Source organism: Branchiostoma belcheri, unplaced genomic scaffold, assembly GCF_001625305.1.
Source record: "Branchiostoma belcheri isolate BF01 breed outbred unplaced genomic scaffold, Haploidv18h27 scaffold1, whole genome shotgun sequence".
In the NCBI taxonomy this organism is placed as follows: domain Eukaryota; kingdom Metazoa; phylum Chordata; class Leptocardii; order Amphioxiformes; family Branchiostomatidae; genus Branchiostoma; species Branchiostoma belcheri.
Window position 1 is genome coordinate 7459335 of NW_017802379.1, and position 18582 is coordinate 7477916.

At 39.3% G+C, this 18582-nt stretch overlaps 1 protein-coding gene across 2 annotated transcripts in view; it reads left to right on the forward strand.

Annotated features, from left to right (window-relative positions):
- The first annotated feature begins 2536 nt into the window (after positions 1-2536).
- LOC109462752 (homeobox protein cut-like 1) overlaps positions 2537-18582 on the forward strand; it is a 36107-nt gene continuing 20061 nt past the window's right edge. For both annotated transcript variants that reach the window (XM_019759340.1, XM_019759331.1), the window contains exons 1-5: positions 2537-2632; positions 13557-13667; positions 14996-15043; positions 17596-17674; positions 18239-18376. In XM_019759340.1, the coding sequence (XP_019614899.1) occupies positions 2567-2632; positions 13557-13667; positions 14996-15043; positions 17596-17674; positions 18239-18376 (442 nt within the window). In that variant the 5' untranslated portion in view covers positions 2537-2566. The remainder of the gene's footprint in view (positions 2633-13556; positions 13668-14995; positions 15044-17595; positions 17675-18238; positions 18377-18582) is intronic.

Consider the following 18582-nt stretch of genomic DNA (forward strand, 5'->3'; position numbering starts at 1 on the left):
ATCCTGACGAACGGTACCTTAAGCAGAACTTAAGATAACTAGCTCTATCATCGCGTCTGCGGTGTCGCAGTCAGTCCGGAAAGTCTAAGCCTGGGATACAGTGGTCCTGGGGCGGAGATTAACGGTTTGCGTTGTGCATGGGAACGAGATTCGTTCTTAGGATACCCACTGGAGGGTTTTTAATGGGTCGTATATAGATATTTGAGGAAAGTTTTACCGCATACTTCTCTGTGGAGGTGAAGGTGATATATAAACGGCTAAATTATACGTGCTTGTACTTCGGTATGTTTACATGCATAGTCATATCGAAATTATCTATGACCATTGGGTGTCGTCAAGATTGGAGACTGAGGTGGAAAATCACGGGCTTGCATGACGTGCATTGGAAGCAATAAAATAGAAAATAACAGTGATAAGTTATCTATAAAACAGCCAGGTTTTAATAGCTCAGTAATTCATACACTATAGAAATGTGCAAAGGTGAAAACTTGTATATGGACGTTTTCATGATACGAAACGCTAGACTCCACCAGGCTTCGTAGGATCGTAGGATTCGACAAAAAGGGAACTAGTACTAGTTGGCCAGGGGAGTCAGTCCGGGGGAGAGTTTGCCTAGCCTCTACCGGGCTTCCGAAGCGTATGGAGCGGAGAGCGAAAACCATTCTCTATAAAGCGGCGTACCAACTCCCATGGCATATCATCTCTGTCTATTTGGTCACTCTTTCCAGTAGCCTCCGTAGCAGCTATAGAACCAGAACTGGGGGTTTGGTGGTCTTCGGCTGTTTTCTGATTAGCCCTGTTCTAAAATTCAATCAGGCCGACTATGTTGTCTATATGCAATTAGAAAATAGCACATGAAAGCTCTCAAAGAAGACCCCCCAAACCCCCAGTTTTTGGCATGCTGTGGAGGCTATCTCAAGTCCAACCGCTTCCCGAAGTCTGGTAGAGGCTAGTTAATTTCCCCCTCATAATTCCACAGCGACCAAACTCCCCCTATTTGGCTAAATTTTACTGTTTGTAAACTCTTTATCGATGTCCTGCTATAGGTGTCGAACACACAGATTCGCCCTTGAGAAAGTCATTTACTCACCACGACTCAACAACCCCACCGCCGCCTGGGGAGGCGTCACGTGATCGATGGGGATGATTTGCGCGCCAAGCTAATGATTGAGTCCGGCCCCCCCTAACGACCATTAAGTAAGCACTCCTGTAATGGTCAAACAGCGAAAAATATACAAGCAAGCTTATCGCTAGAGCTAGCTGCGACTGGGTCGTTTCTAAACTTGGCATGTGCGTAGCCGTAAGGAAAAATGCTAGACTGTATTGTATCTTCCATCCACTTAAAAATGTTGTCTTTTGCCTTTTCTTTTTACCTCAGGACAGACTTAGATGGACTCGATTTGCGATTCCAAAAAGTCGATATCCTTAACTTTCTATTGATATACGACACAAACAATTAGTGAAATAAAAGCAGTACCATTGCAAGATTTAATACAAAATCCTAAACATCTACTATATAGCTAGGTCAACGAATGCCGGAGTTCCCACAACATCGATGTTGTGGGCACTCCGGCATTGATGTAGTTGATGTTTAGGATGTTGTATTTAGTAATTGTTTATGTTCTGTGTATTTGTTGTGTGTATTTTTATGTGTATCCAGGATTACCTGAAAAGCACCTGAAGAACTTTAATTACTTGTTAAATAAATAAAGTGAAAGTGAAATGCATACTGTAAATCACGATTTTTATATTAGGGAGATGGTGTATTTGTTTGAAATTCCAGCCAGTCTCAAAGGTGAAGGTTATCAACAGTTCCTCCATATGCAACATCAACTTCATGTTGCACAAGACTTCTTTCTCTCTATAGGTCAGGCATCTAATAGACTGATCTTGCAAAAACATATCGTTTGCACCAGGTATGTACATGTCATATCATCAGAATAGTTTGTACTCCATCAGTGTAACATGGTACGTTTCTGCTCTATCTAAACGCACTGTTACATACTGAAGATGATGTGCAAAATCTGTATGTAGCAAATGCCAATGGAGCTAGGGTTATGGTCAAGGCATCGTGCGCGCATGGGAAGATAAGTTATGCATGTGTAACGTTATATATCGGAAAAAGTTAACTGTTAAATGTGTTCGTAGCCTTCTAGCCGGTTACTTGTGTATCTACTACATTTGCTCATTACATGTTTGGCATCAACCTTAAATGTCGATTATTTACCTTTTTAATTGTTTGCTACTTATCTGCCTTTATTTTGAATTCAAATTTATTTTAAATTTAAATTATGTATCCGGAGGTTTAAATATTGCCTCCTTGCCGTATTTCAAGTTGGATTGTTTCCATAGAATTTGTCTTGATTTATCTTAATTTTCCCAAGGTATTGAAACGCGATTTTTTTACTAATTCATATTGATTAGGCACAATCAGAATTCTTTAATGCGATCTATAACGTTTTAAAACAAATTCCTATCAGGTTTACTAAATGATACCCATGCTGCCCCTCCCCGTGCGAATGAGTGAGTGGTCCGGTCTGATATTGACAATTGCCAAATCGCCAACATGGCGGCGGGGAGCGCGACGTCCATGTTGGAATATTGGAAACAGTTCGATCTACACCAATTCCAGGTGAGTTTTCCTTCCTCCTTATCCTCTGCACTTCTTCCCCGGTGTTTTCTTTAAGTCGTGATCCAAGACGGCGGTACCTAAAACTTTGTTTTCTGCGAATTTTCTTCCTGGAAAATTGATAGCTATCAGCTATGGATCAATCAATTAGAAGCCAACATGGCGCGTTTGTTGTGAGTGTAGCGCTTTTGTTTGCAGACGGGGGAATCCCTGCGATATCAGGCCCATTTCTGCCGCTGCCTGGCCGCGATTGTTACAGGAGTAGACTGATTAGTTGTTTGTAATGAGGATTAAGTCACGGTGGTACGGAGAAGTGATTTAGACGGAGAGCAAAGCGCGGAAATCTGGCATGGCCGGACGGAGAACTAGTCGCCAGGCCGTCGGAGGTGGGAAGTGTGCGGGAGAGAGAGAGAGAGAGAGAGGGAGGGGGTTGTGGCAACTCTCTTGATCGGGAATCACACTTTCTTTGCTCAAGTTGACGCTCCTCTTAATGATTTGTTTACTGTCTGGAGTTGTCACAAGATTCGGGAAGCAGGGAGAGCTCACGATACTTCAAAAGCCGAAGGAAAGTTGTGGTCGGGACGTTTCTTTCAGTACGCACTGTGCAGTAAATCAATTGCGTACACAGAGAGTACGAAGTGGGTTAGAAGACCTTCAGAACAAGACTTAAGCCGCAAAACCCAGCCGTCTGCAAATGTTATGTGCAGTCCATTTGAGCTGACGTGGCAGTTGTGCAACTTCTAGGATCTCCATAATAATTTCTAGAATCAACTATTTGTATATACAGTACTCCAATGTTTACATTACAGTGTAGAGATCACACAACACTAGCAAAAAATATGTACAATACAAACTACATGTTATCAAATATGGAAGTGCAAGAATAACACACAGTAAATTTAGTACCAGATGCAATGTTGTGTTTGTAGCATTAGATTGCGTTCATGTAACTAGATATTTTACATACATATGCTTATTTACTGACATGGAAAGAAGGAAAGACAGTAAAAAGGATAACCATCAAGGTTTTTCAAGTGCAAAGCTACTAAGCAAGTAGTAGTGCAATGCTGCTTGCAGCTGTGTTTATATGGTTTACATTTTCAGACAAGTATATATGCAGTCACCATTACTAAGGTTCTCTCCAACTGTGGTGGGTTCTTTTACAATTACATGCAGAGATTTGATGCTAGAGGCTGCACGTAACATGGGACTGTCGGCTGTATTACTAACGTTACATGACTATTACTAAATTATAATAAATACTATTACTATCACTATGGTATTGTCATCATCATCCCATTGTAATGTTCATTTCAATAATATTGCAAGTCTTGTATGGTAACTGAGTTCATGTTGTGTAGCTGTGCATTTGTAAATCACTGTGTAGTTTATGTGTAATGTCCAGTGTTCATAGGGGCCCTCCCAATGCTGTGATCTTTCAACCAGCATAGGGGTGTTTTTTTGGGGAGAACCTTCATAAGTATATCTTGCAAAAAATGAAAATATACCTTTACAATCAAGCTACATGTATAGCAAAGGGAAAACCTTACTTCACAATGTCTGTCCCTCATTAAGTGAGAAATAGTGTCTCAGTGGAGTTATGAGTTTCGAAATTTTTTGGCAAGAATACTTGACCCCCTACTGTGACCATGTATTCCGGACTCAATGTGCGACTTGCGCCACGAAAGTTGCCCTTCTGTACCTGACCCATATGCTGTGAAAAAAGCCTGGTGAGAGCCGTAGTGTCTAGCATGATATTGATCTTTTTTTTTTAGCTCCAGACAAAAAGTATTACTATTAGCCACTGTGCCATCCGATTCTTGACGAAGCCCCATGCCCCTTGTGATTTTTGAAATGGGATCAAGACCAAGAATGATGATGAAATTTGATTTTTTAGCAAGTTGCAGACAAGTATTGGCTTATCTGTTAGTAGTGTTACCATATTTCCAGCACTGTCCCAGACAGCCCAAATAAGGACTTATAAGGTAAAAGTTTGTCTGGTAATCATACTTCATAGGCCCTGTCTGATGTATCAAGTTTGTTTTCCTAAACACATAGTTGAACTCAATCATAATGATTCTTGCGTTGGTGAAAGAAAATGACAGCAACAAGGAAGACAGAAAAAAATTCTACATGTATTCTGTGCAAAAAGTTCCCCTTTCACTCTCAGATTTGTATACATAAATATGCTGTCCAAAAAGGCCTGGGTGTACGTTGTACATACATATATATTGTTACTCAGCTTTGCGTTCTGTGCAACAATCCTAATATGCATTTATATCCAGTTATCTGTTTTTCATTCCTCACATGCCCAGAGTTTGATGGCCGGGGCATACGTATGGTACATTGCCTCGGAAGTCCTTCAAAGCTGGTGGGAAGGACAAAATATCAATTTCTCTGTCATTGCCAAACGTTGAAATTTATAGGTCTGAGGAAATAGCCAGTATTAATGTCAGTGATGCATGCCCGTCGATGGGGGAACCCTCAATATTGGCAATTTTAGGAGGTGTGACAGGAATGAAAATTGCCGGCAGATTTATAACCAAGTGCTCCGACCAAAGTTATGATAACTCCACCAGGCATTACGGCAGAAATTGTATTGCAATTATGATTAGTATGCCGGGGCCATAGCCACACAGTAATGGCCTAAATAAAAGTTCCTCGTGGCAATAAATAAAGTAGATGAGATAGAAGGTGTGTGTAGTAATAACTATGATGATCAGAGCGCTCTATCTATGGTGTTCCTGTGTTTGATATGATCTAATAGTCCAGGTACACCACTCGGAGAATGCTGTGGCTTTAATGGGGTGATTTGAATCAAATTGGGTTGGAGTTAAGATGTATTGGTCGTCAATGTAAAATGTATGAAACTTGTGTCCGGAAGAAAAACTTCATAGCAGTAGTTATAGATAACAGAAACGACTTTACAGTCATCCTAAATTCTAAACCAAGCTGAATTGTCGTATACTGACTGTCTACCAATGGAACAGTAAAATCAAGAAAAGTCATTTGAAGTATTATATATGCAACAATTTACATGTACAAAGAGATGTAACCTTACAAAGCACCAAAAAAGCAAAAACCCATTTAAAATTCAACCAGATAGACATTTGCAGGTCAATGAATCACAATCCAAACTAAGTTTTTCCAGATGTTTGTGAGCCTAGTTGTTGGACATCACATTTGTCTTGTGTCAGCATAGATTAGAACCTAACAATATATAAAAAAATTCAAAGCCTTGCAAATGTTCTAAGAGTTAAATATGTTCATGATATTTGTACTACAGCACTTTGCAGAAATTTTAGTTTTTTTTGCCTTGTTCAAAGTTAACAAAAGAACATTTTCTTTTAGGCCATACCAATTAATTTTCCTTGGTTCTTAGAAATTCAGGAAGAAACATGAAAAAATTTGGGCTGAGAGGAAAACGTTGCAATGATATTCACTCCCAGAAACTGTGTGTGACACAGTGTAATCTTTCCCTTCAGAGACTTTGTTTTCGTGTTAATCTGTCTGATCTTAGCATGTCCAGGACAAGATATATTCTCCAGTTTCTGCTGCAGTACCAAGGTCAGCTACCAGGAGGCCTAAGTTTGACCTTGACCTTTGTCTTATTAAGATCTACCAACAAACTAAATACGCGCACCATCACAATCCATAAAGGCCTTCTTGAGCTATGCTGACCACAAATCTTCAGAAACACAGACACAGTATACATAGACACACACACACACAGACAGACCAAAAACAATACTTCCATTTCATCAGGTAGTATTAAGAGTCTCTTTCCCTCAATTTGCCTAATTGGCCAATGTTTGAGGAATCATGTTTCTGTCTCCATGTGGAATCAATGATACATGAGGACAGGTGCTGTACACTGGCTACACATACAGGTCAGGGACAGACACATTTGCCATGCAGTCTTCACTTTGGTACAGTTCTACAGTTGGATACTCAATCATTGTGATAAATTTCTACTTAGAAGAATTTTGGTCTATATGGACCTGTCTTCTGCCACAAAGGACATTTTAGGGCTTCTCTTCAGCAGATTCAGCCTAAGACTGTACTGATGACATTTAATTGGCAAATTATACCGTGGCTGAGGACATGTACTACTGTACTGGTATGTTGTTTCTGGGCAGAACATTCCATTTAGGGGTGGGGGTGTGGAGTTAAATTTTTGAAATCATTCCACTCTTGTGCTTGGCTCATCCCATAGTGTTGGTATCTGTGAGTGTGAGGCAAAAAGGAGATGTTACTGACGGAAAACAGTTGCTTATTTTGTAATAATAAATTGTATTGTAGGCTGGTGCTGGCAATTTTTGGGGGTACCAAAAAATATCAAGAGACACCTCAAGTAACTTGTTTTGGGGCTATTTCAAATGCTTGAAGTATGAAATAAAGATGAAGATGTACTAAGAAATGGCAGTAAATGTCAATATCAGACAGATTTCCTTATCCAGAATATTTTTATTTTGCCCCCCAGATATTGCATTGGATGCCTTTAAGCCTTCTTGGAAGGTGTAGCCATTTACTACTACTGATTTAGGCATAGGGGAAACATTTGCTATCTAATTTAGAAAACAGTGATAAAGTACATTTCCTCAGACCATGTTACTAGTTGTGATGGATGCTGGTATTGGTAAAGCCCAGATGGCTTGTTAAGTACTCATGTTACATAATGTACAACAAGCTTTTCATGACTGCTTCATGCATTCGTAACAAGTTCAAGGAAATCATGAATATAGTTTATTGTAAATCACTTATTTGTTTGCGGTAGCAAAAGTGAGAAAAATGTTTGCTCTGGGGACACGTGTAGCAAGAAGAAATTTGGTAAATAATTTATGAAAAAACTTAAACTGTTCTCCAACTCAAAATTTGACTCACCAGAATTTTCGACTGAATCACTCAGTCTTCCTTAGCTAAACAGAACGGAACAGTTTAAGTTTTTCATAATGTAATTTACCAACTCAGATGAACTTTCATGCTGGTAAAAAATTAGTTTGTGGTACGTACAGAAGTGACTGCGAAAACCGAGAATGTAAAAGTACTGCAAAAAAAAAAAAATCATGATGTACAACTTACTTCACAATCTTATATTTGTAGAAAAGGAAACAAAACCTGTTTCCAAATACTGTAACTGATTTACTGTCCAAAAGACTTAGTAAGAGTCTCCTAGAGTGGTGAGACAAAATACGACTCCCCTCCTCTCTCCTCAGTGTACAGAAGACCATTCCCAGCAGCTATAGCTCCTACCAGCAGATGTGTTTGTCAGATTAACATGATGGATACTCCACTGAGCAGGTAGTTAAGCTCCTCAAAGCCCCCACCTGTGGGCCTGTATAACAGCCTCACCAATCATAACGGACACACTTCAGGCCTGCAGGTCCCACGGTAATGTACGGTCTAACGGCTTTCCTCCCTGTCTGAGGTGTCATGGACAAAAATACATTCCATGGAACACTGGTCACTTTCTTCGAAACACTCTTCTTCAGCATCACTGTAATGTTTTAGTGACGCCGAAAAAGGGTGAAACATCCAGAAATAAGCCGCCAGGGGGCCCAAAATCTAATTATCTTGAGGTCTCATCAAGACCTACCCACCTACCAAATATCAATCCATCAAAGCCTTCTTGAGTTATCGTGTTCGCACAGACACACAAACACACAAACACACATACAGATACACGAACGCCCCTGAAAACATAACCTTCTCGGCGCAGGTAATAATCTCAGTTCTAGAGTTTGAACTGTCTTTGCATATGGTTTACCTGGATGTCTAACCTTCATCAACATACTGGTCACTTTGGATAGACAGAAGAAATTTGGGAAGTCAGGAGTTAGCTTCAAAGTTGCATATTGTTACTTAATACATGATCATCTATAAAAGTTATGACAGAAATCAAAACATCATAGCATTGAAAGACTGGTATGCAGTGGATTCATAATATGAGTCATATATCAACAGGTGCTTTTGTGTTTTCTATTCTTAAGCTATGGTAGTTATATTTCAGGCCTTGAGTGTATGCCTGTAACCTTCCTACTATCCTTCCACCTATAGCTACTGCATGACCCTGTATCCAATACAAACTGCATGTAAAAGGTAAAAAACTCAGCTGGGAGAAGGTTAATTTGACCTTTCTCTGAAAAAAAAAGTTGATTTCATTGTAAGTTTGATTCTGAAGATGCAAAATTGTGTTTTGGTCTTTTGGAAAGAGCTTAAAAATGGGCAGTTGAGGTACATTTGCACACATCTTGACTTGAATGTTAAAAGCACCCGAAGAAACTATTTAAAACACTTGGTTTACACATTGGTTTACACTAGATATTGGTAAATCTTTTTTCAAAGACAATAATTTTGAGGTTGAAAATTGAAATTAAAGTAAGAAAACTTATACATATCTATAGATTTATTTATGTATATAATCCTCGAAAGATGACATTTTATAACCAAAAATCCTCGGAAATTTTTAATCCTCATGCAAAAATTATGTTTTATAACTAAGAAAAATAAAAGGACAGTTGGCTACATGAACAAGTTACAAATAATTGGCTAAACTTGTACAAATGCAGATATAGTCACACCGCTGTACAGTTTACCTGGAAAATTTTGTAGTTCCACAGCTAGCCCTATTAAAAAATATGTCTTGATCAGTGTGATTGATGTGCTGAACGTCCAGAGGAGAGGATTGGGCTTTGTCCCTGGAGAAGATATGAAAGCCTTTGATGGATAACTCTTCATCACGTTCTAACACCTCATACAAAATCCATTTCTGTGACCACTCAAGCAGAAGCACATACACTGTTGGGTTTATTAGCGCTCACACATACATCATGCCGAGATTGGTAATGTATGTGTCAACTTGGCCAATTCATTTACTTTTGCCGGTGGGATCGGATGTGAGTCATTTTCATAATGAGATGCTCTGGCAGGACTTGAGCTTGTTTTTGCCTGTAGAAAAGTTACTTTAAAAGGCCTGGAAAGGTCTGATATGCCAGACATATAGACTCCAGGACAGAGTCCTTATTACATTTAGATGCACACACTACTTACTGGAGTCATACATGGAGTGAAGGCCAGCTTGTAGGGTGATGTTCTAAGTAGTCTTCCTGGAGTCCACTAAAATAATGCAAAATATGACAACGGAATGTACTAAAATTACACACCAGAAATAACAGAAGACTAACATAAACTGAATTCAAAATTACAGTAGTAATCAAAATGATGGAAATCAATTGTAACATCTATCCCCTGAATGATAGGAGTCTATCAAATTTCTTCCAAAATGTTTTACAGAAAGTTGATGAGCAGTCTTGTCATCCATACTAAACAAGTCCTCTTTCATACATTTAAGAAACACATGTACCAGTTCCTTTTAAAAGTTTTATTTCATTCCTGTATATTGCTTTGTTGCTCAGACCAACTTTTCAGACACCAATATTAATGTTCTGACAGAAGTCTATCAAATTTCTCACAAAAAAGAGCAGTTTGCTCCTCCATACTAAAAACGAGTCTTCAATCTTTCATACCTTTAAGAAACACATGTACCAGTGCCTTTTTTTTATTTCATTCCTACATGTAGATATTGATTTGTTGCTCATACCAACTTTTCAAACGATTTTCTGACAGAAGTCTATCAAATTCCTCACAAAACACAGCAGTTTGCTCCTCCATACTAGACAAGTCCTTCTCTTTCATACCCTTAAGAAACACATGTACCAGTGCCTTTTATTTTATTCCCGGATATTGATTTGTTGCTCAGAGTCAGACCAACTTTTCAAACACCAAAGTTCTGACAGAAATCCATCAAATTTCTTTAAAAAAAAGAGCACTTTGCTCCTCCATACTGAACAAGTCCTTCTGTTTCTTACCTTTAAGAAACACATGTACCAGTGCCTTTTATTTCATTCCTGGATATTGATTTGTTCCTCAGACCAACTTTTCAAACACTGGGTACGGCACCTTCAATCACAAAAGTTTTGTAGTGAGCACAGCTGTCATGCACATGATGCATGAGGTCTCTCTGAGCCAGTATTGAGAGGGAGGGAAGTGTCTTTGATTCCGATTGGTAATCAATACAAATTGAATCAATGAGCCCAGCTGGGGTTCTCAGTATTGCACCTTCTCTGCTCATTTTTGCAATTGAAATCAATATACCCACCCGGTTTAAATTGTATTGCTTCATCTTGTGGTATCGAATGCCTTCGATCGAGAAATTGCAATTAACTTGACACGCAATATCGAAGATTCCCCCGACCGGTTTGTTATTTGATTTCTCAGCCCCCCGAAATTTAACGAGGATGGCAGGAAAATCAAACAGAATCCAATACTCTGACTGTTGCGAGACTGAATGCTATCACGCGCACACAGCTTCTAGTAAGTTCATCGCCTTGGGTGTTTGACTCGTTATCAAAGTTGCGCTGAGGAACGTTTTCTGGCCGGGGATGAGTGAAAAATGGACGGAGCGCCCATTCTCCCCGCATCGGCCAGAAAATTGATTATACAAGCAATGCCTGCTAGATAATGCAGGCAATCAATAGCGGCAGCGCGGGTGGCTCTCCCGTGTCAGAAAACACATTATATTAGCCGTTGCCATGGCAACTAATGGGATTTTTCCATCTACGTTATGCAGGGATCAACCGACCCACCATTGATTTTATTGGATATGCCTTGTGTGGAATATTGATAAGGAGACTGTACCAACTGAGTAGACAGCGGGGGTGTTCTGTGATGTTAGGATTGGCAATAGAGACATTCATAATTTGCTCAAATCTGAGTAGAAAAACTGAATAAGTTGTTACACTTTGTAAAAGTTACCATGTAACTGCAGGCCCAGATGAGAAAACCTTATACTTTAGTTATAGAGTCAGAGAATTGCATAATCATTGTGATGCATCAGAAACAGTAGATTTCAAAGTGGAATTCAATATGAATTTGTTTTCTCAGACTGACAAAGTCGTTTACATTATTATGAAAATATTGCTGATACTAGTAAAAAGTCCTCAGAAAAAATGAGCATCTTGATTTTAGCTGGAAAAGGTTTATACGGAAAATCACCTAGGTATTGAAAACCGACTATTTTCATTATCTATTTACCTGTATTGGTTCTTATTGAGCTATTACACCGGTGCTCTTTTTCTTCTGTATTGGTTCTTGTACACTGTTACTGTTAGTGTGACTGTGTTTTCCTGTCTAAGATCATATCTGTTGTGAATCACTTTGCTTTTCATTCGCAATGATTCAATCAAATTCAATGTTACCAAGGATATCTTTACTGATGCCAAAACATTAGGTAGCAATTAAGTCAGCATCCCCCCTGTTCCTAAACTGTGAATAGACTGTTCCTATGATATCATAGGGCAGCCGTAACACTCACCAGTTGCCAGGCGATATGAGGGGACGGACAGGCAATCTTGCCTCCAATGCCTCACCAATATTAAACTTTCCAGGCCGCTGGTTCAGCCAGGATATGAGGCCATTTTTCATAACTCTGGGCAGACCCAAGTGGCATACAAAATCTGGGCCGTGCCTGTCAACAAAGTTGCAAGAAATCCTGGCATCTCTCAAGAACACATCATGTATGTAGATCTACAGATCCGGTTTTATTTGTTTTCAGGATTTGGCAGGTCTACACTGGACTACCTGAGTGTTGGAGCCATGTATGATCAATCACTGAACAAAGTCAACAATTCAAAATTCAACACTTCAGCACATTAAAATCAGATGTCTGCAAGCAAAGTGAAACCGTTTTTCGGACCCAAACTGAAGATACATGTACGCTCTCAGATGATAACTGTAACAAATGTTACCATTTAAATTCTACCATTTGCTTGATTAATGTAAATGGATATAAAGTTGTCGATTTTGGGTATAGTACTAGCTGCTTTGCTACATTGTTGTTACAACTTACATACACAGTCATCAGCTAATGTCAAATGCTGGAAATGTGAAAAAAGATTCTGTCCAGGACTCCTTGAATGCAGCAACTTAGGCGATCATGTTATCAGCATTTTGACTTTGAACTCTGGATTTTTTTCCAGTTCCAGCCATCTCAAGATTGCTGTAAGTCTGGAAAGATGTATTTTTAAGTTTGCAGTTTTTATGGTTGACTTTGCCATGTAGTGAACTCACCTCACCCACTCAAAGGTACTAGCATTTCCAATGGCAAATATTCGATTTTCACGTACAGTGGCACAAAATTTAGCTTCCGTGAACATAAATGAATTTACAGTGTCACAAATATACTCGTAGAAACCAAGAGAGCAGACAGATGCTAAATAAAGGTTGTTAGCTGGCTACGCATTGGGAAAGAGTGAATAAAATTAGAATAGAAAGGCAATAATAAAACTACACATTGCTGAGTAATTAAAAGTGTGTATCACTCGTATTTAAACATGAATCCTTCATGTATTTATGAAGCTTTACCACATTTGTGGAAGGATTGACATAACAGGGACTATCACCTCTTCAAGATGTCAACCCTGAGACCAGACTGTAAGGTTTGAACAACTCGCACCAGCTGCATGAAGGACCCTGCCCTTTGCGATAAGTGTGGTGGGATCTTTAATGTGCTCAAGGTCTGGGACATGTACAGCTTTGCGTCCTATCTGAGAGGACATCCCAAGCTAAAGCTAGGTACCCATTTACACCCGAGTCAAGTGACTCAAGGACACAACAATGGGGCCTGCCATAGCCTGGTGTCCAGCCTTGTTAGCTTTAGTCCGCTTCCCAAGATCCGCTACCCGCCAACTTGTGGGAGTGGATCTTGGGGAGCAGACTAAAGCTAACAAGGCTGGACACCAGGCTAGCCTGCCAAGGATTCGAACCCAGAACCTTCAGATTCTGAGTCAACCACAACCCTAACCCCAAGACCACTCACCACCATGAAGTTCCAGATTTAGTTGACATTATTTTTATATTCTACTTTCAGAAAGAGCTGGACTCTACTGCCACAGAATTGGCCAACCGCCAGGATGAGAGTGATCAGTCCCGCAAGAGACTCATCGAACAAAGCCGAGAGTTCAAGAAAAATACGCCCGAGGTACCTGCACCTATCTCATGTACACTGTGTGTCGTCTTAGTTTAATCTGACACATACTACCCTGTAAGGGTTGTTTCTTACATCTGTGTCAATGGTAGATCTAGCTAATGCATATCTCTATTGGCATCAAATACAAAGTTGCAATTTTAGGAAGTTTTTATCAAAATGTGTCAGTTTGCATAACTGGCAGTCTGACTTTTGCAATAGGATTTTGTTTGCAATGTTTCTGACGTCTGTATCAATGGTAAATCTAGCAAATATTTATCTCTATTGGAATTATATGCAAAGTAATTGCAATTTCAGGAGTTATGACTTTTGCAGTTCGATTTTATACAATGTTTTTACTAATTTTAGAGAGAGAGTATAGGTTTGTTTTTCATTGAAAAATGAAAAATATATTCACAGGCAGAAAAATTTTCTTTTGTGCTAGTTGACTTTAATTTTTGGTAGAGGAATTAAGTTTGGGACAGTCAGTATATACTCTATGTATAATGTAACACAAGGTTTGGCAAATTGTGGCTGGGCCTATTCTAACATGCCGGATGCAAAGAAGCTATTTGGAAGAACATCGGCCTAATCATTAAAGGCATGTGTTGACAGTTTATTGCTGATTTCCATTTGCAGAAGCGTCGTAAAGCTAACTCCTTACAGGCCGGACATCCATTGACAAGTTTGCGAAAGACGTGACAAACGTTCCGAGTTTCCAAACTCGCTCGCAAAGATCCCGAAAAGTGTCACATATCTGATGCCATTAACTCCCTGAACTTTGGAAAACCAATTTTGGGGATCTACAGGTTATTGAGTTTGGGGCTTGTTTTGCCCTGTCATCCTGATTCAATCAAGCAGGAGAAACCGTCCATAGATAAAACTCCCCTTTCCGACTTCGCATGTCACCAATCAAGAAATTGCCGGTGATTAGAGCCCATCGGATAAAAGATGATTTTCCACGCCATAAGTTTCCATCATGCGTACCTATCGCAGCACGATTGTTCCACAACGCCGGGCACAAGACGCGTTTAGCTCGTCCTATTAAGCTATCAAAGCGCTGTCGTACATGAAGATCCCGTCATATTCGAGACCCGGTCCCCTGTTAATGACGACCATAAATCTCCACCCGCCATCTAATGGAGAACGGGGCAGAGTTTAATGGTGGTATGAATAAATTTCAGGTTTGTATCTTCTTGGAGTAGCACTTGGGTGGGAGTACAACTATCAATCCCAAGTGCGGACTGATTGGGAATGCCAATTTGATAGGTTTTGCCCCAACTTTGGCATCCTGTTGGATAGGAACGGATGTTAAACTTTGACATTCATTTATTTTGCCGCAGGACATAAGAAAAGCTGTTGCACCCTTATTGAAAAGCTTCCAAGCAGAGGTAAGTGAGATGTTACCAGTACCGATCTTTTTTGAGAGGACCTACATGTGTGTTTGATGTAGTAATTTCTAGTACATGTATTTGTAAGGATGGGGTTGGTAATGGTTTTCAAACCAGGGGAACTCTCAGGGCTCTTGTAGTCTTGGTTTAGGATATGCTGATACCAAAAGAATTTATAATGTACCCACTGTGCATGTACAACATCTATGTTATATGTAGCTGTTATAAAAAAAACATGTACATGTATGTCAACAAAAATGTCATCTGTTTTACTGTTTAGTTTCTTTCAGGTATGATGGAATGATTTCAAAACTTCTTGCCCTTTTCTTACAAATGAATCATGTACAATGTTATTGCAAGTCTCAGCCTAGACATTTCATTAAATACTTGACAAAAGACCCAGAAATCAACTGCAATTGTAGAAGGTGAAAACTGTTAAGCTCCATTGTGCAGTATCAGACATTGATTTAGAACCCACTCACATCTATCACACTAGTATTGATAACCCTTACCATTCCTTATTTCCCTCCTTAGTTTCATTACGTTGTCCATTGATTGCTAACTTATTTCGGCTTTATCTTTATTTGTGTAGGGGTAAGTTGGCGACATGACTGTATTGATTTCTGACAGTTCTGTGTTTGATGAATAGCATGTCTGCTGAAAGACAAATGAGTTGCCCCCTTACTTTTCACTGTGGACAATAACACACAGATATGTGTTAACGAATTCGATAAACAAAGTAAAGGATTTTTCTGACGGATATTTGGTCTTTTTTTACTTTAATATGATTTTAGCAATTCATTCTTTCCTAGAACTATCGCAGAGTGGAACTCACTGTCACCGAGTACAGTAGGGCATTGTCATTAGATAGCTTTAAACAATGTCTAGAGTCCAAGGGCTAGGTGTAACAAGTCGATCGGTGTAATGTAGCCAGCTGCTGCCGCGCCGCGTGCCTTCGAAGCTGGTGTGTTACGCCGAAAGGTGGTTATACCGGCTAGACAGATACAGAAACAGACAGCAAAAGAGAACTGTGTTGTACTCTCCTTTGCTTAAGTTAGAAACAAGAATTAGATGTTTCTACAATTTTTTTGAAAGCTCCTGAGTCTGGGATGTTGTTCCTGTAACCTATTATGTACTCTGGTACCAGCTTGAGTTAACAAATTTAATAAACCCAGTCAAGGATTTTTCCGCAAGATATTTAGTTTTTTTTATTTACATTTTTACATGATTTCAGCAAAGGAGAACTGTTGTTCTCTTCTTTGCTTAGAAACAAGATACAGCTGCATTATACATGTAAGTTCTGTATATGATTATGAGGGCAAATTTCAAGGACAACTTCCTTATTTTCATTAAAGAATTGGCTGTTTCTACAATTGAAAGCTCCAATCTGGCATGTGGCTCCTACATATAAACTATTACTGAAATTCTCTTTATGTTCACGGTAGCAAAAGTTCACGATTGGAGAAAAATGGACGTGTTCATGGAACAATATGTTCATGGTGGCGACAGGTGCAGGAAAAAGAAAGTCTAGGAATTTTTTGTTAACTGTAATGATAACTTCACGGTACAGAAGTGACAGGGAAAACAGTGAACGTAACAGTACAGTGAAAAAAATCAGGAATTACAGTATTATGTACTAGTACTCTGGTACCAGCTTGTGCTTAGAAACAAGATACAGCTGCATTATATACATTGTACATGTATGTCACTATGTGAGGACAAATTACAAGTTGAACTTCCTTATTTTCATTAAAAAGTGGACGTTTCTACAATTGAAAGCTCCAATCTGGCATGTGGCTCCTACGTGTAAACTATTATATTGTACTCTGGTACACGGAACAGTCTATGATTTATCGAGGAATAATTCACTGCTGCAGGGCAGTTGGCTGGCCTGACTTGTCAGAAATAATTTGTGGACAAAGAGGTGCTGTATGGTGTAGCTTAATCCACAAGGAGACACATCATTTATATCTAACAAAACAAAATACATTATCCTTCAACTGATATTGATACTGGTGTAGAAAATCTTTACATTCTGTGTCTCGCTGGAACGTGTTGGCTGTTTACTGTGGAAAATGGATTGCTAGAGCTTTAGGCTACACCAATTTAATTTGTTGGTTTTCGGATTTTTTCTGAAAAAATATGAAGCGACAGGGCAAAAAAAGAAAGAAACAGACCAAGGCACCCCATTAATTACCAGGCTGGTTTATAATTAAAACAATTATACCGGTAGATTTTGAACTTTAAATGAAACAGAATTGCACTGTAACATTGAAAAACTTTAACAGCTAGGAAAAAAAGGAATTTCTTCAACAGTTACTGTTAGGGCCAAAATTTGCATTTTGCAGTTGTTTTAGAACCATTTGCAAATCAGAAAAAAATGGACAGGGTGAATCCGAGAAACAACAAATTAAATTGGTGTGGCCTTATCCTTCAACTGATATTGATACCGGTGTAGAAAATCTTTACATTCTGTGTCTCGCTGGAACGTGTTGGCTGTTTTGTGTAGAAAATTGATTGCCAGAGCTTTACTTTTGTGTTGTTGCCTTTAGGTGGATAACCTGTCCAAAAGGAGCAAAGCTGCAGAGGCTTCATTCCTCTCTGTCTACAAAAAACTCATCGACATTCCAGGTACTTTTTCCTCACTTGTATCTTTTTTCCCCTACACATTAGAGAATACTTGCATTTTGTGTAGTCTGTTATGTCTTTAATTATCTTTGATAAAAAAAGTGTAAAATTAGATGAACACAAGTGGTTAGAAGAACATTCCTCAAAATAAGGTTTTGTCTGTTTTAAATACAAAACAATATACAAGTTATCATTTGCAATCATGTCATGCAAATTTAATTCAAAAGATATATGTTATCAGTAGGCAAATCACTAAACTGGCAGCAGCTTTTTGCCTACCACTTGCTGGCTGTGATGCCATGGCAATTGCTGGTAGTGAACTCGCAAGCTAAAGTGTTCAAAAGTAGTTTCAACAGGCAAGCATTACTGTCCATGAAATAAGAAGAAAAAAAAAACTCCTGAACTCCTGATTGCTACAATAACTTCCCTGCCATCTCGCTGAGATTGATAGATCTCGCTGTGATTAGATTTTCCTATGAGATTGTCTCAGCCCAGGTTAATGAGAAACAAATAAGTCTCCATTTGGCGAGTGTAACCTCGGTGATAATGCCCCACCTGTTGGTCCAGACCCTGTCCCAGTGCTGGAACACAGCCAGGCCCTGCAGAAGAAGGTACAGCGCGCCCAAGATGTGGAGGTGGAGAACGAGAAGCTACGCGAAACGCTGGAAGAATACAACAAGGAGTTTGCCGAGGTCAAGAACCAAGGTCAGTCTGTGAAATCCGGTCTAAGACAACCACCCAGGGGGCCAAGAAGAGTGGTAGAGGAAAGTAGCCGGTTCTCTCTAATATCATAAAAAAAGAAGAAAACTCAGACACCCGCTTGAAAATGATGCAGTTGTCATAGGCAGAGATTGGGTGCTGGTTGTAGTCGCATTGTACAAGAGGTTGGCTTAGACTAGTCCCTCAATTAA